The 24591-nt window shown below is 51.1% G+C and overlaps 1 protein-coding gene across 3 annotated transcripts; it reads left to right on the forward strand.

Moving 5' to 3' along the window:
- The first annotated feature begins 353 nt into the window (after positions 1-353).
- On the forward strand, positions 354-22373 carry Irf8 (interferon regulatory factor 8). 3 transcript variants are annotated; one of them, XM_050165277.1, is made up of 10 exons: positions 448-487; positions 1366-1603; positions 3987-4161; positions 7902-8085; positions 10645-10733; positions 12303-12408; positions 13426-13473; positions 19196-19576; positions 20035-20150; positions 20585-22373. In XM_050165277.1, the coding sequence occupies exons 3-10, from the start codon at positions 3988-3990 to the stop codon at positions 20759-20761; spliced, it is 1275 nt and encodes a 424-aa protein (XP_050021234.1). In that variant the 5' UTR covers positions 448-487; positions 1366-1603; position 3987; the 3' UTR covers positions 20762-22373. The 3 variants fall into 3 exon arrangements, with proteins under 3 accessions (XP_050021233.1, XP_050021234.1, XP_050021232.1); XM_050165275.1 differs by having other exon boundaries at positions 1366-1591; XM_050165276.1 differs by lacking the exon at positions 1366-1603 and having other exon boundaries at positions 354-487.
- The last annotated feature ends 2218 nt before the right edge of the window (positions 22374-24591 follow it).

The following is a 24591-nucleotide window of genomic DNA, read 5'->3' on the forward strand; positions in this document are numbered from 1 at the left end:
ACTACGCAGCTCTGGGACCGGCCTTTGCTCTGCAACCCCAATCCCGGCAGGTGACACCCAGGGCAGCCCCCGGACACGTGCTTGAGACAGGGGCGCCCTGGAACCTTAGCCACACCGCAAGAATGAACTGTGCGCACTACCAGCCGTCTTGATCCTGGGAGGACGCCCCAGTCCCCCAACCCTTCCTTGGGGCAGCCCCCTCCCGCGCCGCCCCCGGGGTAAAGGGAGAAAAAGGGCTCAATGGGGCGCCAGGACTCGCAGAAGTGATTTCTCGGAAAGGCCAGCGCTTCAGAGAACGCGGACCTAGCGGGACTCTTTGATTGGGCGGTGCCCGCGTCCCTGCCGCGCACCATTGGTTCGTGCGACCGTCGCTCCGCACGAGTGGGACCCGCCCTCGCCCCCGCCCAGTCCTTAAAGGGGCGCGTGCGTCTATCCAGTAGCCCGCGGCCGGTCGCGGAGGCGCGGGCAGCGTGGGAATCAGCAGCAGGTAGGACGCGGTCGGGGAGGGCGCGCAGGCCGGGGCTGCCTCTCCCACTCGTTCCCAGACGAAGTGTACAGCACGTTAGCAGGTGCCTGTTCCCGAAGACTGACGGCTTCTTAAAACAGCAATCACCACAACAGCCACCTTCTCCCCCAGCCTTTCCTCTTAAAATTTGCCTGATGGGCAACTTGATGATGAAGAGAAACAGTGACCCCCTGTAATGTAAGACCTGCCAATCTCTGCGCGGCAGGCAGCCCGGTTACCAAGAGTGAACTATCCAAAGCGTGGGCTTGCCCAGGGGTCGACAGGCGTTGATTCTGACTAGTGGCTGTCTGATTGCCCAGTGGTGCAGGACTGACTGCGCCTTACCCCAGTTGACCCTGGCAGGAAAGTTCTGTTCCGTGTGGGTCGCAGCTGCCAGGACTGGTTTGTTGTGAGCGTGGCCCCAGGCTGTAGGGAAGACTGTTCCTGGTGAGAAGGGTTCCATAGCCACAGCTGGGACGGGGTTCAGGGGGTAGAAACTAATAGAAACTAGCCATAAATGTTCTAGAATTTTAAAATTCTTTCCCCATAGCTTGTTTTTTTTTTTTATTGTTATTATTTGTTTCGAGACAGGGTTTCACCCTGTAGCCCAGGTTCGTTTGGGAAATCTGGAGATCCTCCTGCCGTATCTTCCTGAGAGTTAGGGTTTCAGGCTGAACCACCAATGGCCCCCACTTTTTTCTTTTAAAGTCAAAGTTAAGAGCAGTCACATGACAATTCTAGGTTGTTCTTTTAAGCTATGGCAAGGCTCCTTCATGAAGATCTGGGAGTAATTCAGTGGCTAGAGGAAGCTTGGGGCACACGCGAGAGAAATGGCCGTGATGGATATTTCCGCTTCGTAGGAGCCAGAGTGGTGCCCAGGGCTGAAGGAAGGAGATGGCCTGGGGTGAGCCCTGCTACATATGACTGGTGGAGATGCTGACATCTGTGTGGGGCGAGCCTCTGCCTCAACTGCCGTGTGAGAAGCCTGGCCGGGACTTAGTGCTCTGGCTTTGGGTTAGCTGTAGACAGGACTGGGCCAAGAGAGGGAATGCTCCCTTAACATCAAGAAGAGGAAGCTACGATCATGTGAGCGTGTTTGTAAGTTATTATTGTCCATAGTTATAAAGGGGTCAGGCTCTGCCTGCCTAGGACCTCAGAGGTGACTGTAGAGGAAATAGAAAGGATTGTCTGTGTGCTGAGATTCAGATTCCAGCTGAAGCTTCTGTCTGTAGAATGAATAAAATCACTTCTGGGAGCTGGGGACAGTGCTGACGGTTTGTGCCGTGCCCAGGGGACAGCTGTCCCTCCAAGTTTCTCCTCTTTTGAGCGAAGAGGAAGCTGGGTTAGAGGATTTTAACCTCCCAACTTTCACAATCTGTGATTCACCTTTCCTTCCAGTGACGCCGTTCTTTTCTCTGTCACCTTCTATGGCAGGTGTCCTTCACGGTTCTGGGGTGTTGGTCATCGGAGGAACCCTGATGAAAAAGTTCCAGGCTTGGATCTATCTTCCTTCCTTCCTTTCTTTCTTCCTTTCTTTCTTTCTTTCTCTTTTTTTTTTCTGGAAAGAGGTCTAGCCCTGCCAGTGAATTCTCTTTAGATTTCAGGGCTCAGGTGCCAGGGCCTGTGGTTTACAAATCCATCTCCGGGGGGAAGTTGAGATGGCTTCTGATTGACATCTCCTTAGAGACCAGTTCCTCTGCTGTATCCTGAGCCCCCCACTCTGCTCCCACCCACATTTATCCTTGCAGACCTCATAAGATACTATCAAGTCAGGAGAGTCTCCTCTGTCTTCCCTAGAGCAAGCTGTTGGAGCTAGCACCCTACTTGCTTTTGGGGGGTATCTGGTGGCATTTTATTTCTCTACTCAGGTATTCTTTTCTGGTTCGTCACTTGTAAGCACAGTTGTTTTAGAATTCTGGGTTTCTTGATGTATCCCCTCTTCCCCTGCTTTTCTGGTGAAGGTCTTCAGGCTGGGAATCAAATGGCTTCCCAAGGAGAAGAGCCTTTGCTGACTGAGGTCAGGATTTCCCAGCCAAAGTGCAGTTTTTTCTTGAGATGTGGCTCAGGTGGCAAGAGCTCTTGCCTAGCACGCACAAACTCTGGGTTTAGTCCCTGTAAAGTGGGGAATGGAGGCAGGAGGATCAGGAGTTCAAGGCCATCTTCAGCTACCCAGGGAGTTGGAGATCGACTTGGGATATGAGACCCTGTTTCAAAAATAAAAACAAAAACAGAACCAGAGACCATCTTCACTTCAGCCCTCACCCACTTCTAAGCCCACAGGTGGCCACTGGGGCTGTTGGGTGGAAAAGCTAAGCCAGCCCTGAAGAGATCTCACCTCCCTCTTCTCAGGACGCTGCCTGCTTTCCTTCTCCCGCTGCCACCTACAGTGGCCTGGAGTTTCTGACCTGCGCAGCTCTTCCCAACACTCCTGACTGCCGTTTTGCTTTGTGGGCCATGCTGGCTCTGGACGTAATCATGTCCTTGGAGATATCGTGTCTCCTCACTGCTGATGACTTCTTTCCTGCCCGAAGAGGTCACATTTTAATTGGAAGGCTAGAAATGCTGTGTTCTAGTTTTTGGGGTGGGCATCTGTCCAACTGCCGTGGGGATTTCCAGGCTGTTCTAGTAAACGCTGGCTGCAAGACTCAGGGCGCAAGTGCTCTCTTTCCCCAGTCGGCAGGGAATGTTTATCTGGCAGTGCTGGCGAGAATGTCCAAGGATGCCATCAGGTGTCTGGGGATGGTAGGGCCTGGAAACAGAGCCCCTGAGTTGGCTTTGTACCGTGCCTTGCTCTCGTCTAGGGTTGGTCACAAGAGTCCCTGAGGATCTGTGTTACTGGAGGAGTCCTCTAGGGCACAGGCCCTGATGCAGGTACTTTACGCTCATCACCCAGACTGAATCCCCAACAAGGTTAAATGGCTTTAAGGTCACCTAGCTGGAACATGACTTCAGCTCTGACTCATTCCCAGTGGGAATAAGGCCCTATACTCTTCTACATTGCTGTTACCACGCCAGCGAGGAAAGGACAACCTGTAAGAGGGGGTACCCTTGAGGGTGCCCCCTTTCTCAGGAGGTGCCGGGGTTAAAGTCTGCCAGGGACAACAGCCCCTGGGTATCAGTGGTTAGGCTCGTTCTCAGAGCGGTGGGCAGCTCGTAGCAAAGTACAACATCGTCTAAGAGCGGCTGCTTCTTTGCAGGTGCCCTCAGTGTCTTTCTGACACAGGAGATCAGGGAGAGCTGGGACACACAGCCAGAGCCATGGGTGGGGCACACCTTCGGACAGGCAGCTCTGGGTCCCTCGGGCTTTCAGTTTTCATTTGGGTTTAGGGTCATGGGTCGCCACTGTTTTCTCTTGGCACCGGCCCAGACTTCTCCCAAGCCAGCAGCTTTGTGTGGATCTCTGATCTTCCTGTCCGTTCTGGGGTCCCCGTGACTCATGAAAGGCACATTTATTATAGTAAGAGATCTGTTTCTTTCCAAGGATGTGTGACCGGAATGGCGGGCGTCGGCTCCGGCAGTGGCTGATTGAGCAGATTGACAGCAGCCTGTACCCAGGGCTGATATGGGAAAGCGACGAGAAGACCATGTTCCGTATCCCTTGGAAGCATGCCGGCAAGCAGGATTACAATCAGGAAGTGGATGCTTCCATCTTCAAGGTAAAAGGCACCTGCATCCCCACGCGGGGGTTTCAGATTTCTCCCTGACTCTAGAGTCTCCTGACGACTAAACAATTGACCCAGTTTTTAAAGGGAAACACTGAAGAGTGCTTGGCTCTAGCATGTTCCCCTGTGAAGCCAAGTGTGCTTTCCCCACCCATCCTGCACCCCCGTGCCTTGACGTCCTGCCAGGCTCCGCTCGGTGTACTATGGAGGGCTTCTGTCAAAGTGAGACTCCTGCTTGGAATGACAGGGTCAGCGGAAAGGGCGACAGGCTTCCATCATTGCTTCTGGGTCAGGGTTTGAGGGGCAGGCGTCCTGAGCTTGCCCCTGCTGTTTCCCCTTCTGAGAGGAGTCAGTGCTACCACTGAGAGCAGGTCAGACAGCTGGGGTGAGAGCCAGCTTGAATTAGTCTTTTCTTTTCCTCATCTCATCCTGTGTGGCGGGTGATATTCCTGTTGACATTCTGCAGTGGTGCTGGGAGGAGATGTGGCTTCTCCAGGTCTCATAGCCCCTGTATGATATAGCCAGCATCTGGGGTCAGGTGGTTCAAGGTCTTAACCCTTGATTGTACTGAGAAGTAGGGTGGTTTCTCCCTAAGGATCAGCCCAGCCCAGCTCTGCAGGCAGGCTGGGTCAGGACCCCCTGTGGGTTGTCACAGTCAAAGCGGGTGCTCCTAAGGCCCTAGGCATTGCATTTCTCTCTGGGAGTTTCAGGGCTACAGGTCGTGGTCAGCCCAGACTTCTACTTTGTGAACAGCTGCAGCCTGGGTGGCCTGACCCAGAGCCCAGGCTGGAAACCACTGCCTTTAGTTCTGTGTGTTCAGGGGAGCTGGGGGTGGGGGAGGAAGGCAAATTGAACTGCTGAGGACCAGAACTGACTCAAGACTGGGATCAAGGGGGGAAGCCCAGCCTGCAGAGCACTGCAACTGCCCAAACTGCCTTGAATGCTGCACTCTGGGGCACAGTCTCCCCTTTCCAATGAGACCCCGGACTGAGCTGGTGACGACAACATTGACACTTGCCCTGAGGTGCAGGGCATTGGCGGGACGACCATCATGGTGAGAAAAGGCAGAGTGCTGGACCAGGGGTCTCATTTGTTGCAGGAGACAGTGAGTCTCTCTTCAGCCAGTTCCCTGTTTCAGCAAACCAGGAGTCCTGAAATAAAGCCCCAGATTTATGCATCTTATGCAACGCTCTTCATGGCCAACAAGCCGTTTCAACAGCATTGAGAAGAACACGCAAGATTCCCAGTGTTTCCGTTGGTTACGCAGCCGCTCTGTGTGGCAATCTGAAATGAGACAACAATCTCGGCAGGAATGGCGGGAGACAAACGGGTGCCCACCAGATGGGGAGGCGAGTGCGTGTGGGGAGGGGGGGACAGTCCAGGAGACACAGAGCAAAGAGAGGCTTTTCTGAGCTGTTCTGTGTGGGGTGGAGTGTCTCTGCATCATCAGCCAGACTCCTCTTGACAGTTGAAGGGACCCTGTGTTGAGACTTTGGGCAGATAGAGCCATGTTAGGGATTTTTTGGTGAAGTAGGAAACCTGCTATTCTCAGACAATTAAAAACCTTTAAAAAATGTGGCTGTGAAGGAAAAGGTTTATGCTTTGCTTTTTTGGGGGGAGGGAAAGGGATTATCCCAGAGAGTCCAGTGCTGTCTGCAGGCAGTGTCTTGGGGCCTGCTTCCTGTGTAGACCACAGATGGAGAATGAAAAGACTCTGAGCTTACATCAATCAGGCAAGGGCTGAGATTCCCTGGGCCCTACTGGTCATAGGTCTAGCGACCACACCACCCAATACACAGAGGGCCTTGAAGGAAGAAACAGGAGCTAATTTTTTATTTTGTTTCGAGTCTGGGACTTACATAGTTCAGGCCGACCTCAAGCTTGCTATGTAGCTGAGGATGATCTTGAACTCTGGATCCTCCTGCCTCTACTTCCTGAATGCTCGGATTGCTTGTGTGGGCCACCATACCTGGTTTATGTAGCACTGAGGATTGAACCCAAGGCTTCATGCACTCATGGCAAACACTCTTATCAGCTGAGGTACATTCCTGGTATTGCTTTTTAAATGTCAGCTGAGGAAAAAGTCCAAGCAGTGAGTCCCAGCATGACCTACTCTGGAGCTTCGGCGCTGGGTGACCCCGAGAGACCAGGCAGTCAAGACAGTTCTGTAGAGCTGGTCTTTGGCCAGATGTAGCAAGGCTCAGGGCAGGCCCTTGCTGTCAGGATGCTTCCTGACTGTGGAGTCTGGTTTGATGGTAGCAGCCTCCAGGCCTTCCTCGCAGAGGAAGCGTGAGCCCCGAATGACGGAATGAACAGGGCGGCGCTGTTGGGGCAGGACAGTTCCATCATGGACCCACTGACTACAGCACTGCTGTGGCCTCTGTGTCTCCTCAGGCGCTGTTGGAGCATGGACTCACTCAGTGGTTTAGAGAGGGGTCTTTACTTCTGTGGCAGATGTCCTGGATGGCTATCTCCAGGGGGAGGTACTGCTGGAAAATGCTTTAGACAGTGTGTTGAGTGGTCCTCACTGTGGGGACCACTCTGAGCATCAGCGGCAAAGAGGCAGAACCTTCCAGTAATCACAAACAACCCTGACATCACTGTTATAGTCTGCCAGTTGTTCTTTTCTGCCTTTGAATTCACAACAGTCCACAAGCCAGTAAGTGGCCCGCAGTGCAGTTTACAATAAAGGCCAGAGTTGGAAACCATCTACTTAAAAAATCTTTCTAAAAGTGGGTTACAACTATGTCAGAGAGGAAGTGGCCACTCAGGCTCAGCGGTAGGAATGTTCTTCCAGCTTCTTGCTGAGCAGAGATACAGAATCTGGCATCAACAGTTCAGAGAGCACTGGCGTTGAACCTCAGAGTTCCCTGGAGTCATAGATGTGCATGTGCCCTGGTGTGTGTGCCTTTGGAAGCCAGGGGTCCTGGGTTGGTGTCTTTGTCTATCGCCTTCCACCTCAGATCTTTATACAAAGTCTCTCACTGAACCTGGAGCTTACAGATTAGGCTAGCTTGGCTGCTGGTGAGCCCTAGGGATCCTTCTGTTATCGTGTCCACAGTGCTGGGATCACAGACACACATACCCAGCTTTTTCTGTGGGCATTGGGGATTTGAACATGTTTGCATGGCAAGCATTGTATTGACTGAGCCCCTGCTTTGAATTTTTGGTCTTTGCTTATATCATAAGCTTTAGACAGGTCAGGAAAATTAGCTATAAAGAAACCACAGAAGAAAAACAGAGACATTTAACAGGGAGAGCAATCCATTGCGTTTTAAATGGCCAGGATCAGGCAAAAAATGCAAAACAAAATTTCTATTAAAAGGAAAGAATGGTGGTCACATTCAAACTTTCACATGGTTCCCTTTTCATGCTCAGGGCTTTATCTGAAAAAGCAGAAAGTCTTTGTTTTGAGCATACTGGTGAAGCCATGCGCACCTTTCTCTTCAAGCATCATGACGTCAAGCCAGAGAAGGAGTTTGCCAAAGATGTATCCCAGGGTGTGGGGAGCTGGGGGCATGGGTTCAAATTCTGGCTTTGCAGAGTGTTGCTCTGGTCTCTTCAGATACAGTAGACAAAGTGGTCTCCCTGAAGTCCCATGGAGTGCTGACCTTGAACAAGAGTCGATGGCCAAGAAAGCCTCTGGGGAGGAGGGGGTTTGCAGTCCTGGCTTCATGCTGAACTCTGTGGTTTGTGTCCCTCTGTGTTGACTGTGTTTCTCTCTCTTTCTTCAGGCCTGGGCAGTTTTTAAAGGGAAGTTTAAAGAGGGGGACAAAGCTGAGCCAGCCACGTGGAAGACGAGGTTACGCTGTGCTTTGAACAAGAGCCCAGATTTTGAGGAAGTGACCGATCGATCCCAGCTGGACATTTCCGAGCCATATAAAGTTTACCGAATTGTCCCGGAGGAAGAGCAAAAATGTAACTATCTGCTGGGGCCAGGAAGCCTTCCAGGACCCTCCCTCACCTTCCCTCTTCTGCCCCATTAGCCTTTGGCCTCCACAGAGCAGGCGTGCCACCCACAGGGTTTGGGTGCCTGCTTTAGCTAAACAAAGTTGTTCTCTCTTTTGTAAGCAGACCCAGAGAGCTGGTCTGCTGATCTCACACGCCATGTGCTGTCAAGTGGCAGCTTCCTGCCGAGGGAGTGGCCATGTGGAGGCAGGGAAGGGTAGCCTGGGTCAAGGCTCAGAGCACTCTGGGTCATAGTCAGAGCGGGAACCCGGCAGAGCCCCCGGAGCTTGGTGTACCCTCCCCCGAATAGTCTGCCGTAGCAGAGCATGGGATGCAGAATTCCTTTTTGCTGTCGAGAAGTTTACAGAGGAGGCCGGGGAAGGTCTATCTAGTGGGGAGGAAAGTGTGGGCTAAGGTTGAGTGAAGAGTTCTCCAGTTAGACAAGACAGCAGCAATGACCTCACTGATGGTCTCAGTGTGTGACTGCTGTCGGGGATCACATCATTCCTGAGGTCCCTTCCAGCAGTAAAATCCTTACAGCACTTGTAAAGGGATGACAGCAGGGGCAGCGGAAACCTGCCACACAGTGTGTGCCTGTGCTCTGGTGAGACATCACCAATCAATCAGAATCAGTGCTAACCTCAGAAGTGTGTGCCTGTGCTCTGGTGAGACATCACTAATCAATCAGAGTGTGTCGACCTCAGTGCTAACCTCAGAATCCTTTTAAACCCGCGTTCTGTGTGGAATCAGAGCTGTTTAATCTCCACCGTGAGTCTGTGAGGGTCTTTGAAAGCTTTGGTTTTCACAGCCACTCCACATAGGCGTAAAGAATCTTGTGGAGTTGTGACTTCACTTCTTCTTTGGAAACTTACAGGCAGTCTGCTAATAGCCGAAACCTTGCAACAGTTCTTAGGGCTGGACATAAATTCTGGCTTTGTCCTCACGTGTCGGTGGGAGGTACTGAACATCAGGCATACAATTTTTTAAAAAGTAAAAATCAGAACTCAAACATATAGACAGAGAGCCGGTATCAGACTGTCTGGCACCCACCAGGAAGCTGACATGGTGACAAAGCCTGTCGGAGAATATGAAATACTAGATGTGACATGTCTAGTCTGTTAGGGGTAGGAAGTGTGTTGGTATGTGTATATGATCCCAGGACTCAGGCGGCCAAGGTAGGAGGATTGCATGAAAGCCAGCCTGGCCTGCAGAGTGAGACTCTGTCTCAAAAGCAAAACAAAACCAAACAAAAATCCCCCAAAGAGGAAGCTGACCCAACTGATGCTTGACGGGTGCAGGTGGTGGCACCGTGGTTGGCAGTGTTGTGTGACCTGGTCATTTGTAGCTTAGTCACCTGCAGATGGACACCTGGTTGCATTGACTCAGAGTCCTAATAGGTGACCGTGGCAAGGCTTATTCAGCGACCTTCCTTGGAAGAGCCTTATGGCTCCCAGGGCCTGGTTCATTCTGCGCAGCCTCTGGAAGGTCCAACAGCCTTAATTACTCCCGACTCTAGACTGTGTGTCTTCAAAACGATTCGAAGCAATAGGGAAGTTTCTCTCAGCGCCCTGCTCCTCCAGGCTCAGCCGGGCTTGACCTGGTAGATGGCCCTGACTTGTTTATAGCACGGGTGGAGCCCCATCACCTGCAGTGTTGGGGGTGAAGGCTCAGCAGGCTCCTGAGCAGAGGAACACAGCATTTGCGTAGCATTTGTCCTGGTACACTGTACTATGAACCTGAGTGATTTGCCAGCCTCTCTGGGGGGAGGGGGCGGGGGAGCTTCTTGCTTTCTTCTTGCGCCAGCAGTGGCTTCTGAGTGAGCCCCTACATTGGGTGAAGTGGTCCCCTACACTGGGTGAAGTGGTAGGGAGATTGCACAGGTCCCTGGGAGTGGGGAGCCTGGGCTTTGTTGCTCATGCCCTATCTCATAGATGCTAATCTTCTAAGGCAAATGCTGATCAGGGAAGAGGAGCAAAGTGGGTGAGAAGCCACCTGGGCTCAGATGCCAGCAGATAAAGCTTTGGGCCCCCAGGAGGCAGGTGGGGGCTGTGAAACAGGACACAGATGTGACTTTGCCATGTGGTAGAAGTGTGCAGACATGTATATTTGCAGGGGACAAAGATTTTCTGCCATCTGGCTCCCCATCTGCCAGCATATTCTCCAGTAAATCTCTAAATGTTTTCAAATACCCAGACTAGCAAACTTATCTTCAATATGTAGGCAGTGAATGTCTCGTATAAAACGTACCAGGCAAGGCTCAGATAGGAGGAAGAAGCCAGAGTCTGAGCCTTGTCCTTTAAAAGCCTTGTGTTTACAACCCCCCCCCAGCACCCACTTCTCTCTTTTGACCTAGCTGATCAGATGACCAGGCCATGAGAAGGCACGGTTGAGTCTTTCCCAAACCTTCTAGCAGCTGCTGGTCAAAGCCAGGGAGGACGCTTACCACCTCTGTTTCCTTAACTCAGCATTTTATAAAAGGTTGCAGTGCTTGGCCGCCCTGGGTCATGGTGTCCATCCCCTTTCCCATAGGCAAGCTGGGCGTGGTGCCTGCAGGCTGCATGAGCGATGTCACGGAGATGGAGTGTGGTCGCTCTGAAATCGATGAGCTAATCAAGGAGGTGAGTGTGACTTCCCAAACACCTTCCAGGGAGGGACAGACATCACTTTTACCCCTCACAGGCATTGAGCGCCTCAGGCCCTCTAGGAAAGTGACAATTCTAGCTGAGGAGGCAGAGTGAAGGACTCCTTGGCCACCTCCCTAGGCCAGCCTCCCTGTCCTGGTCAGGTCCTGTATGTCCTGTCTTCTCCTGTGAGCCTCCGGCAAAGCTTTCTTAAGCTCCAAGCTTACTTAAACATGTTGAATAGCAGATTTGAAACGTCACAATGTGGTCTTAGCCTTGCTTCTCAGCCGGCTTCCAGGATGGAGCATGATCTTCTCCATCACTCCTGGTCATCCTATTGGCCCTCTTGGCAACTATATGGCTTGCTTTTTAACCTACAAAGTTTATTCCTGAATGGCCACTGGAATTGGATGACTGAGACCCTTTGGATCCACCAATTGGACTGGGGACTAGCTAGTGACCCAGCGCTCACCTGTGGTGCATGAAGCCTAAGGTCTAGTTCCTAACAGCACACACGAAACCAAGATCTTAAAATAATCCACTGATGATGCATGCATGGTTGGTAGCCTGTAATTGAAGGTGCAATGGGGTCTCTTTAAGTTAAACAGATGGCCTTTTGTGTGTCTCTTTTTAGCATCTCTATCATATTTTAAATGTCTGCACAAGGTGGGGCTTTCATAGCTAACGACCCTATTCAGCTCATGTAAAGGAAGAGGAGGGCATTTTAGATGACAGGTGACCCAGACCTGTCATCTCAGCTACTCAGGCGGCTGAGGCTGGAGGATAGCAAGTTTTAAGGCCTGTCTGAGCTGCAGAATGACTTCAAGGTGGGAAACTCCCATGAGACCCTGTCTTGAAACCAAAAGGGAAAAGATACTGGGGATGTAGCTCAGTGGTAGAGCGCTTGCCTCGTGTGCATAAAGTCCTGCCTTCCATCCCCAGCACCATGACGTCAGAGAAACAAAACCAAGATTGTTGTTAGCAATGGGTCATCAGCTGTGCACCCTGTAGCTTGGCCGTGGGATAGTGCAGACAGCCAACAACACCTGCCTCGTGTGGCCCAGCTTTTTGGCAAATGGCGGTTGTGACGTTCTAGGTGGTCTTGGTCCTGTGTCCTGTTTTCAGTATCTTTTTTTTTTTTTTTTTGGCCAACTCACTGAACAATTAGATGAATATGATGACACACTAGGGTCACAAGCGAAGGAGGTTTAGGACCTCTTGTAATTGGATGTGACTCTCTGAGTGAGGGTCTCACTTCACCGTAGGATTCATTCAGCGTCACTGTACTGGTTGCCCTAGAGCTGGGCCATGTCTCCTGGCATCAAAAGATCAGTGAGCTTTTTCATAGCCTTGACAAGCTTGGTTAGACTGTCAGCTGCTGGGCTTGTAGTCTAGGGTCTAATGAATTGCAAAGTGAAGGTCAGGTTCTGTCTCATGAGATAAAGGTGACAGATTTTGTGGCTTTCGTTGCGTATCTGATATTGGGTTTTACAAGCATGGATTTTGGGGAAGACTGTGCTGGAGACCCGTGACTCAATGGTTATTTTCTGTCACCTGGCCCTATAGCCTTCTGTGGATGAGTACATGGGTCTGACCAAAAGGAGCCCATCCCCACCAGAGCCCGGCAGGAGCCAGGTCCTTCCTGACTGGTGGGTCCAGCAGCCCAATGCAGGTGAGTGTGTGTGGCCAGCACTGCCAGCCATTAGGTACTTCGTGTTATGGTTGGGGGTACTTGTCACTGTTAGGCCCTATGTCCTGTGGAAGGTTACTAAGTCCAGATAGGTGAAAAAATCACAGCCATGAGCTGAGTTAGCCAGGTGCAACCTCCCAGGAAGGCACAAATATCTTGGTCTATAATAGGTGGTTATGCATGGCCACTCTCCTCCCATACCCCCAGGAAGTTGAGAGGAGGAGTCTGCCAACATCCCCAAGACTCAAGGGAGGCCCCAGCTCTCAGCCACCCTGCTTCTCCTTCCCGGCTCACATAGGTTCACTGTTCCATTCAGATGATCAGGACACTCCCAGACCCTGAGAGACCCAGGACTTCTGGAGAGAAGGGAGCCCAGTCAGGGCAATAGCTTGGAACCACGATGGGCAGTTATATGTCTTGGCGGTGCCAAAGGAATTAGAAAGTTAAATAAGGGGGCTTCACCCTTTTGTTAGCATCTTGTGGGTACATTCAGGCTGTAGACGTTTAGAGGGCCATTCACCGGGGCCCCTGCTATAGTGTGTGAGCAATTTTTTTGGCTCACAGGCACGTTGGTTTCCTCTTTTACCTCTTTCCTGCTAAGACAGGAGCTGCCAGGATGTCTTAGCTGGCCCTGGAGGCCTATGAGGTTTCCAGGCCGTGAGTATTGTCTTGCAAGGGGTCCAGTGTTCAGAGATGTTTTTGGGAAAGCTGCCTGGGACCCCAGGCTCCCCTGTGAGATAAGCCCTGTTGTTGTATACAGTCCAGTGACATTTTGGTAGGAAGGGAACATGGTCCTGTGGATTTCTGGCACAAGGACAGGATCCCAGAGCACCAAGGAAACACTTTATCCTGGTGGATTTCTGTGTTTGTGAGCCCGAGAGCTCACATAGAGTGGGATCTGCCCATCAGCATCAACACCAGCATTATTAGTGTCCCATCCATACCCCAGGGATGTTCACAGAACCAGGTGGGATTATACTTTCTATTCTCTGCCTACAGGCCTGCCACTGGTGACCGGGTATGCTGCCTATGACACACATCATTCAGGTACTAGGGTGTTCTGGGTGGGTGGGCATGGTACAGGCTATGTTTGAAAACAGTCTCATGACCTGGGTAGGGTCATGAGGTTCTATGGACAAGTGTGGCCTGGGGGTAGGCTTCGAGGACTGTTTTTTTCTCTTCATTCTATGTGGTTTTGGGAACAGACAAGTGGCCCAGATTTGCTGAATATCTTTCTGAGGTAGCCACAGTTGGTCCAGAGGGTCTTCAGAAGCAGCAGTGCAGAAGATAATGTAGCCTGCTTTGCAGATGATACTGATGGTGATGCAAATGATACTGATGATGATGCAATGCAAATGATACTGATGATGGTGATGATGATGCAGTGATGCTTGTGGTGATGATGCAGATGATACTGATGGTGATGATGATGCAGTGATGCTGATGGTGGTGATGATGCAGATGATACTGATGGTGATAATGATGCAGTGATGGTGATAATGAAGATGATACTGATGGTGATAATGATGAAGTGATGATGATGGTGATGATGCAGATGATACTAATGGTGATGATGATGCAGTGATGGTGATGGTGATGATGCAGATGATACTAATGGTGATGATGCTGGTGCAGATGCTAATGGTGATGTAGATTGTATCTTTGAATTCTTTACCTCTCTCCTTGTGTCTTCTGACTGTCTTGTTGTCTTTGGGTCAGTGTTACTTTGTTGTGTGGGTCTGATGTCTCTGTGATCCTACTAAAGTGCTTTGCTCTGTGTTTATTTAGCACAGTGTGTGAAAAGACTGGGGAATTATTTTTTTAACAGAGATCTTGAGCAGAGTTTTATAAGGGAAGAAGTTACTTTGCTGACCCCAGCTGATCCAGAATAGCTGATTAATTTTTGTTTTTTGGGGGGGGCAGAGGGGGTTGAGACAAGGTTTTGCTGTAGCTGTTGAGCCTGCCCAGGAACTAGCTCTTGTACACCAGGCTGGCCTCAAACTCACAGATATTCACCTGCCTCTGACTTCTGAGTTCTGGGATTAAAGGCATGTGCCACCACTGCCCAGCTGATACGTTATTAATTTTTATCCTCATGTTGCTTCTAACATTTATAGGATATTTGTTTTGTTTAGGGTTGGTTTTAATCTATGGGCTGCTTTCAGCAAATGACTACCATAGTATGCACACATGCATGCATACATGTACACACACACACACACACACTCACTCACTCACACTATTCTGGCATGGGCATGGGAGAATACTATTTATCTTGGGTTTTAAAAGCTCATTGCATGGGAAATCCAAGGCATAGTAAGATTGGTTACATTGTTTTCTTAAAGGCAGGTTAAGTGGGCAGAGAACACAGTAGGAAGACAGATGGCGACAAAACTGTGAATGGTCTCAAAGGCAAATTATTAACCTGGTTTCAGGGCCAGGCTAACTGCAAAAGTTCAGTTTCTTAAGGCAAGAGGTATTTCCAGAGAAAAGCTGTTCCCACGGGGGTTGTTTTTGTTGGTAACATGGCACTAATGCTGCTGAGACTGGTGGTACTGGCGCCGATGATGTCGGTGGTGATGTTGCTGATGATGCTGTTGGGTATGGTACTGATGGTGATGCTGATGGTGCTGATGGTGATAGTGACGGTGATGTTGATGGTGATGGTGGTGATGGTGATAGTAACGGTGGTGGTGATAATGGTCCCGATAGTACTGATGGTGGTGGTGCTGGAGCTAATAGTTCTGATAATGGTGATAATAGCCATGCTGATGATTCTGATAGTGATGGTGCTGATGGTGGTGGGTGGTATTTACAGTACAATTTTGGGTGCCAGGGTTAAGGCTGACACTCTTGTGGGCCCTTTTCTACCCTTGACTCCAACTTCCTCTAGGTTATGGAGATAGGTTATTTGCCATTTCATAGGTCCTGGGTGGTGAGTCTGATAGGCCCCAGAGCAGGGATCTATCCTGGTGTTCCATCTTCACTGCCGCCTGCAGTGGGACTGCTGGCATCACTATTCATTCCCAGGAGCCATGGTGTTGTCTGGTTTCATGGCAGACTCAGAGGAGCTCAGGCAGAAGCATGCCCTGGGGGCCATGATGAGGGCAGAGGCAGGTGCCCAGCAAGTAAGAAAAATACAAAGGAAATGATGCTCTATCTAGTGCCAGCCTGCGTGTTGGGGTTGAGACCTGGCTGTAGATAGAGACCCTAGCTCCTCCAAGTTTCAGAAAGCATTTGCCTCCTAGCCTATTCTCAAGGCCCCTTCACCCCCCCCCCCCCACAGGAGGCCTGGGTTAATGGGCTCAGCCTTTGACCTTGTCAGTCTTGGGCTGTGGCCCTGGGAATCTGCTGACCAATGCATTCTGGGGGCCACGTTGCCTGGCCCAGACCTGTGACCAACTGAGTGAGCAGTAAAGTTAGGCCGTGAGGAGGAAGTGTCCTTGAGCCTTGTAGAGCTGTCTCAGCAGATGTGAGGAAAGCAAGGAGTCCCCACCACTGCTCGGAGCTCCACTTCCAGAACCCAGGTCACACACCCTGCCTCTGTAAATAAGCCACAGCCAGGGCTCCTGGTTTTCTGACTACAGAGGTGACAGAGAGGGAGATGGGTGGGGAGGAATGGCAGGGAATGAGGGAGAATGTTACACTAGCCTTGGCCTAGGACTGCCCCATGGTAACTGCCTCTCTGTGGGTAACCAGTGTTCTATGGACTTCCTATTTATCAGATAAATTCAGAGGTCTGGATTTTAAAACTTAACTGTTTTTCTGAGACAGTCTCAATGTGTAGCCCGGGATAGTTATGAACTCACAGCCCTCTTGCCTCAGGCTCTGAAGTGCTAGGACATGAGCTGCCGCTCTTTATTTGCCATCCACCCCCGAGTATGTCTCGGTGCCACCCTGCTGCCAGCTCTCTTGAGGCTGCCAGCTTGTTTCCCAGTCTGTGTATAGTCAATGAACGGATTAAACAGCGAGGCTTTTTTGGCATGTCTTAGCGTTTCAGAGTGAGCCAGAGCCAGCCTGCTGTGGAGAGCAAGACCAGGCTCCCCCACAGAACAGTTAGGCTGGCAGGGACTGCACCTTCGCCTCTTCAGCCTCCATTCCTCATCTACAAAACTGTTGCAGTGACCAGTAACACACAGCAGGGATCCAGTGTGTGGATGGGCCCAAAGCCCCTGACTCAGCGCCCCTCAGAATCCCCGCAGACCAGGGTTTGTGGTGCACAGTCTCAGAGGGCTTATTTGTAGACCATATATTGTCCTGTTTCCCCGGCTCATGTGGTCACACAAAAGCCCCCACAAAGCTGGTGCTGTTGCCATCTCTACCTTGTTGATGAAAAGCAGATAGCGGGGTGAAGCCACTTGCCTCAAGTCACACAGTTGTAAGGAAATGGTGCCGGAATTCCATGCTGAAGGTGATGCTGGTGGTGCTGATGGTGGAGATGATGGTGATGCTAATGGTGATAGTGCCAATCCTGATTTTAGGATATTAGTGGTGGGCCTGGGATCACATGTGGGGTGAGCTGCTAGTGTCCTCGGTGGATGCATTTAAAGCAGGCTTAGACTGTGTCCAGATTCTTAGAATCTCAGTGGTGGGGTGAAGACTTGCATCTCAGCATGGAGAACGCCGGTCACCCGCTTCTCCTCTGGGTCTGCACTTGTCACTTGTGAGGTGTGGCAGCTTGGCACCTATGCTCCGTCCACCTGTCCTTTCTCCAAGCTCAGGATGCTATAGCGTGGGTTTGCTGAGCCAGTCTTGCTGGCGCATCTCTGAGACATTTTGCTGTTCCTGGGTGTGTTGAGGGGTTCTGGTTCCGAAATTCCTCTGAGATGACAGGGTGAAGTTCACAATGTGGGCTTAACATGAGCACAGGGCATGTACTGGGCACAGGGCACAGTGCGGGAACAGGAACAGTGTGGTCACAGGGCACAGTGTGGGCACAAGGCATAGTGTGGGCACAGGGCACAGTGTAAGAGGCAGATGCAATGCCGAGTCTCCATTCACTCAGAATGAAGTCCTCAGTTGTCCCAGGGTGCAGAGGGAATGTGTCAGTTTGTTGGTGATGCAGACACAGAGGGTCCTCACCTGGCTGGTGGGGAGTGCAAGGAGCGAGGCGTAGGTGCACTGGTACTACCACTGAATTGCTGACCAGGTCGATTTTGCCCTCAGTTTCCCCAAATGTGAGCTTGATGACCTGAACCCAAACAGCTGGCTTTCCTCGGGTGACTCTAGAACACGATGTCGCGGCAGCAGGGGATGACAAGAATCTTTGGACAGTGGTGGGCGCTCTAGCGGATAGACCCTAGGGAAGGGTCCGAGTGTTCCAGATGCACAGCAGTGTTGGCCCCAGCGGCGTGTGTTACTCACACAGGCCCTCCCAGCGGTGCTGCTGGTGACCGCACAGCTCCAGGACACTATAGGTTTGGGGAGCTGTCAGTTTCTGTGGCTCCAGAGGGAAGCCTGGGCTGCTGAGAAGCCGAGGACTCCTCAGGCTGCTGTTGGTGGAAAGAAAACTCTGTTTAGAGCAGCTACAGAGCATCTCCAGCCCTTAGCTCTGGGCTCTTCTCTTTATTCCTACAGTAGCTCAGGGTTTGTCTAGCTCCCAGCATTGGAGCCCCACCTCCACGCTGGCTGTCATTCAGGGCCTGCTGGGCCCTCTGCGGTGTATGTTTCTTGTCTCTTCACTCTTAAGTTTATCTGGAATGCTGCTGCTCTTGCCTGTAAGAGGACACCAGCAACACCTCTTATACAGGAAGCCAGAGGCTGAAGCCAACCAAAGCCAACGAAAGCAAAATATAGCGCTGATAAATTTCCAGCCTCATGGCTCAAGTTAGATAGTTGGGATTATTATGGTCTGTTAGTGCCAAACTGAAGTTCTTCTCTTTCTTTTAAATTCTGTTTATTGATTGGTTTGCACTTGTGGTGCTGAGGATGTAACCCAGGACCTTGCATGTGTGAGGCAGTCGTCCCTGCTCTGAATGGCACTCTAGTTCTTGAGGTGACAGAGTGAAGGGATGGTGGAGGTGTAGCCTGTCTGTCACAGTTCCCCCCTGGGTAGCTCCCAGACAGAGCACGTCTGGAGGACAGGCTGTGTGCAGGGTTTTGCAGAGGTTTCCACCCGAATCCAGGGACTCCCAGGTCACCGTGTGTTGGGAAGATGGTATTGTGATGGTCACACCTTCATAGGTGGTGTGCCTTCCCATCTTGAATAAAGGCCACCGAGTCCAGGGTGACAAGGGAAGCAGAGCCACAGGGCACTTCATGGGACATTACACAGGCAATGCCTAAATGGCCTGAACTTGGCACAGTTCCCAGGTCTTCCTAGATCATGTGTAAAAGTTCACATGTGTGTGTTCCTGTGTGTGCAGATGCATGTGAATATAAATGTGTGTGTGCATGAATGCGTGTTCGTGTGTGTGTGTGTGCATGAATACAGGTTCATGTGTGTGTGTGCATGAATGCATGTCTGTGTGTGTGTATGTGTGTGTGTGTGTGTGTGTAGGCCAGAGGCTGGTCTTAGGTATCATTTCTTGGATACCATCCATCTTATTTTTTGAGACAGGGACTCCCCCACTGGCTTGGATCTTACCAAGTAGGAGAGACTGGCTGGCCAGTCAGCCTTAGGATTGGCCTTTCTCTGTCACTCAGGTGCTGGGATCATAAGCAAACACCACTTGGAAGGGGAAAAAGACTCTGGGCCTTTGGAAAGGAGGGCCTGGGGCTCCCTCTCTTCCCAGGCCCCTGACTGCCCTGTGTTCTCATCCCCCAACAGCCTTCTCCCAGATGCTGATCAGCTTCTACTATGGGGGCAAACACGTGGGCCAGGCTACTACCACCTGCCCTGAGGGCTGCCGCCTATCCCTGAGCCAGCCGGGCCTTCCCAAGATGTATGGGCCGGACGGCCTGGAGCTGGTGTGCTTCCCAACAGCTGACATCATCCCCAGTGAGCGGCAGAGGCAGGTGACCCGGAAGTTGTTTGGGCACCTGGAGCGTGGTGTGCTCCTGCACAGCAACCGCAAGGGTGTGTTTGTGAAGCGCCTGTGCCAGGGCCGTGTGTTCTGCAGCGGCAACGCGGTGGTGTCCAAGGGCAGGCCCAACAAGCTGGAGCGGGATGAGGTGGTGCAGGTCTTTGACACCAACCAGTTCTTCAGAGGTCAGTACTGAGTCATCTGGCTGCCCTTGCCTTAGAGTTCACACCCACCTCTGACCCTGTGCCTTCTGCATCACGGACTAAATTCACTCCTCAGGGGTTGAGGGCTTTGGCGATGGTATAGCTGGGGAACCCTTTGAAGCCTGACCTGCACAGTCTCCCTGAGCAGCCCAGGGGTCCTTGCCTCAGTTTCCCTTGGGTAGACAGGATATTAGAGCTGGAGCCTTTCCTTTCAGAGTGTGGAGCTAATGAAGCGTGTGGTTGTTCCCTAGCCTGGAAGCTGCTTAGAAACACAGAGTCCAGGGCCTCAGCCAAGACCTTGGCAGGGTCCCTGGGGAGGTGGCGTGATTGTGTGTCCAGTCCTCAGCTTGTGGGCTGCATGTGGTTCCCTTTCAAGTGCTGCAGCCCACCCCGGACCCTGACTACAGCTCAGAGGCTCACTGGTTTCTGTGTTCTTCCAGAAATGCAGCAGTTCTACGCCTCGCAGAGTCGCCTTCCCGACAGCAGGGTGGTGCTGTGCTTCGGGGAGGAGTTTCCGGACACAGCGCCCTTGCGCTCCAAGCTCATCCTAGTGCAGGTGAGAGTTAGCGGCTTCTGTCTCGTGCCCAGGTAGCCTCACCCTCATTTATATGGGACCAACTTTATCCCAGGGTATAATAGAGACAGCAAGGACTGAATATTCCACCTGTGTGACCAGGGCAGAGGTGGGCGAACCAGACTGCAAAGAGTTCCCGCCACCTCTGTGTTCTGTCTTCCCGGGTTGGGGCTCTCTTTGTCTGTGTTTCCTTTCTTCTCCTTTCCTCCCTTCCCCTGTTCCTCCCTCTTCAGAAAATCTTCACCTGTCCAGTGGCCCTAAGGTCTAAGCGACCGATTTGAGCCCTTATTTGAGCAATGTGAGGAGTACTGCCTGCCCAGCCCCTTCTCGTCACTGAGGGGCTCGGAGGACTGTGGTGGAGGAAGGCCCTGATTCTCCTCCCACCTCTCTTCTGACTTGGCACACGGCCCTTGCAGGTGGAGCAGCTGTATGCCAGGCAGATGATGGAGGAAGCAGGCAAGACCTGTGGTGCTGGCTCCCTGATGCCAGCCCTGGAGGAGCCCCAGCTAGACCAGACCTTCCGGATGTTTCCAGATATTTGTGCCTCACATCAGAGACCCTTTTTCCGGGAAAATCAACAGATCACCGTCTAAGCCTCTTTCCGGGCATCCCACCTTGCCCGAGACTCAAGTGTCACAATTCTTTGAGTGACAGGATTATGAAGGATGTGAACCCCCCTGACTAGGGTGGGCAGTGTCCCCCGTGGGGCCTCAAGAAGCCCAGCTATGGACACGCTCCTGCTCAGGCAGATGCTGGAAGCTTGCAGGGGCTGTGGCCAGAACCCTGCGATTAAAACATTTTTTTAAATGAGTTTTTTCCTTTACCATTAATGGCTATTCTTTCTGCATGTTGGAGTCCCTTTGACAGTAAGTCAGTCTGCCAATAGAGCCATCTTTGTCCTCTGACTGAAGGTAGAGATTTGTGACTTCTTCTGCTTGATCGTATACAATGCATCTTTTTACTATTCGGCCCTTTTCTTTTAGTTTTTGGCCAGAAGGCTGAGAAAGTAAGTTGATACATTTTTTTTTCTCAAAAAGCTTCTGTAATGAGGTGGTCCCAGGTAACCTCTGTCTCCTGTCTAAATGGTTTTCACTTTTTAAACAATATTTGTATTGTATGCCTGCTGTCAATCACTTTGGACCTTTCCTGTAAAGGGCAGATTATAAATAGGAGTGTAGATACTGCTTGTGGGTTTCATATGAATTTTCGTTGTGGCTCATCAATTCCCATGACTCTGTGTCAGCTGGTGGGGGTTTGCGTGGGGCATGGTAGGACCAGGAACTGTGGAGAGGACCCGTCCATAGGCATCTCACCCTTCCGTTGTCCCACTCCACATATAGCCCTAAGGCCCAGTGAAAAGCAATGTCCAAATTGCACTCTAGGCTTAGAGGTGCCCACCCACATACCAGAGAAAGGTACATATCCTACACAGCACAGGGCAGAATGCCCAGCTGTAGCATGCTGAGTAGAAGCCAGGGTGAAAAACTTAGTGCACGGCTCTGTGACAGAGGCCCGTTTGTGCCCTCAATCTGGCCATCCTGTCTAGTATCTAAGTAATTTAAATCACTGGCTGTGGGGCCGCAGGAACGCCTCCAGGGCCGCTTCCTGTAGGAGTGAGCCACTGCCAAGGATTTAGTTCAGCTATCGGTGCACAGCAGGTGCCGATGCCAAGCTCATTGGAAGGGAGCATCCTCTTCCTTCCACTCTTGTCTGGAGACAGGAGAGACCTCCTGGATCTGTTCTCCTTTGTAACCAGCCTGGGTCCCTCCTAATGTGCTCAGCATTCCACAGTGAAGGGCAGGGGAAGCTTTACCTGTTGACTGTAGTTCTGAGAAGTGGGGGAAAGTATGAGGGCTGAGGGGCTCTGCAGGCCCCGCCTTGCAACCAGAAAAGCCAAAGAACACAGAGAACTTCATGGCTGTTGTGTGGAGGTGGCTGAGGTGGGCCAGCTCAACAGACACCGTCCCCAGAGTGTGTGCCACCTGCGAACAGAACCTGGGGCTTGCTTCTCCCCCTCGGCCAAAGCCAGGAACATCTCTTCTGAAGCCAGGACTGTCTGCTGGCCACATGTCACAATGTGTCACATGTCACCTCCTGCCTCCGTGAGTGCTAGCGCACGAATCTGTAATCCAAATATTTATTTTTGTATCCATTGAAAAAGTATTGATCTTATTCTTTATTAAAGTAAATTACTCTTTCATAAAAGTGATATCTGTTCCTTTATTTTAGAAAAAAAACACTCTTGAATATAATTTTTATTAGATTCCAGGATTTTAAAAAAAATGATTAAAAAAATTGAGACAACACCTGACTCTGTAGCCCAGACTTTGAACTCATTGCAATCCTCCTGCCTCAGCCTCCTGAGTGAGGGGAGCATAGGCATTAGTCACTATGACTTTGAAGATTTTTTTTTTGAGACAGGGTTTCTCTGTGTAGCCTTGGAGCCTGTCCTGGAACTTGCTCTGCAGACCAGGCTGGTCTTGAACTCACAGAGATCTGCCTGTCTCTGCCTCTGCCTCTGCCTCCTGAGTGCTGGGATTAAAGGCGTGTGCCACCACCGCCTGGCAGCTTTGAGGATTCTTTAAGAAGGAATTTTAAAGAAATAATGGAATAGTGGACTGAAATTTTAAGAATTTTATTTTTGGTTCCCAAGACAATGGCAGAAAGGTCTGGAGAACGGAACAATGGGGCTATTACACAGAAGATACTGGAGAGTGCAGCGGACCATGGATACTGATCAATCAGAGGCCTGTTTGGGTTTTAGTGAGCCCAGATGGTGTTAAGTGTGGGAAGGCATGGAGGAAGGATATTGCACTGATAGCACCCTTCTGGAGGCTTCTGGAAGTATTAGGGGGACGGTTACCAGTCATAGCGATGAACTTTGACCTTCCATTTCCATGCACACACTCATGCTGGACACAAGTTCAGCATGGCCCTCACTGAGGCTGCATCCAGCCCAGAAGCCATTGCATTAGAAACTGAGAGCAAAGCCCCCACTGCAGGTGGGCACGGGCTGCTAGTTCAGGTGGGCACAGGTTGCAAGCTCAGGAGGGCTTGGGCTGTGAGTTCAGATGGGCAGATACAGCCTAGCACATCCTGTCACCGAGGCAATGCACGCCACCTCTGCTCTCATGGAATCCCTCAGAGACAAGGCCTGTTAGTCACAGCTGTGGAAAGTGAGGCAGGGGCCCATGCTTGGCTGATGTGAAGCTAAGAGGGAGGAGCCTCTGTGCAAGGCCTTTGACCCCAGAGCAGGATCCACTGGGGAGCAAGTGTTCTGTTTTCTCTTTTACTGCCCACATAAGACACCAACCTCAGAGACAAAAAGGGAGGAGTTGGGTGGGTTGGGGCAAGGCCAGGGTGCACCTGCTTGCTGTATGAGAACTTGGTTAGGCTGGTGGAGAGTGGGGGGAGAATGTGTAGCCACAGGACAGACTAGGGTTTCAACCACTCCAAGCTCACCAACTGCTCATGCTCCCAACTCTGGGTTTCCTCATCAGTAAGAGGGATTCGGCATCATACACTGAGGATCAAATGACCTGCCGCTCAGTAAATATCCCGCCCCTGACCAAAAGTGCATTTCCATTTATCGCTCATTTGTGATTAAGCTGCGTAATTAAATAGTCGCACTATAAATATTAAATAGTTCCTGTCAATGAACTGTAACGCCAGTGGTTCAAGTATGTGTGTCAGTCAGCTACATCAGTATGTAATTGTTGGTAGGGTGAGGTGCTGGATTCCTGTCTTCCAAGCATTTGTGAGGCTGAGGCAGGAGGATGGTGAGTTCCAGACCATCCAGGGCCACACAGTGAAACACTGTCTCAAGAAACCAAAGCAAAGCAAAGCAATAATAATGGAATAATAAATACTCAATTGTTAGAATTGCTAAAGCAATGCATGAGTGTGTAGAATTATATGGTTCCCTTTAGTTATGGACACTGATTTAATTGTAGATGATATGTGATTGCTTCTGAAAGCTGTAGCTATAAACAGTATATTTTACATACATACACACACACACACGAGATGATTAAACTTCTCTCGTGAAGCTTACTTACACAGGGTCTCAGCTAGCCTAGTGGCCAGGCTGCCTTGATCCCCATAGAGCTGTGATGTGAAGAAGGGATTCAAGGATGGCCCAGAGCTGCTGAGAGAAGGGAGACTCCCTTTCGATCTTCTCCTGGCAAGCGGTGGGAGCATGAAGGCCATTCCACCGTTTCTTAGCGGTCAGATGGACTCTCACACCCCGAAGGAGGTGTCACTGTGACCACCTCCCTGGAGACCGCTGAAATAGTGTGCTTTCCGTCAGTCTTTCCTACTTGGTGGAAGGAGAGAGGCAGGAGAGGAGAGGAAGGGCAGAATCTCAGGGTCTAGGATCACTTGTGACGAGACGTGGGGAAGGAACAGCTTTTGTGGATGCTGC

Source organism: Alexandromys fortis, unplaced genomic scaffold (genome assembly GCF_014885135.2).
Source record: "Alexandromys fortis isolate MF-2015 unplaced genomic scaffold, M_Fortis_MF-2015_v1.1 scaffold_165, whole genome shotgun sequence".
Lineage (NCBI taxonomy): Eukaryota > Metazoa > Chordata > Mammalia > Rodentia > Cricetidae > Alexandromys > Alexandromys fortis.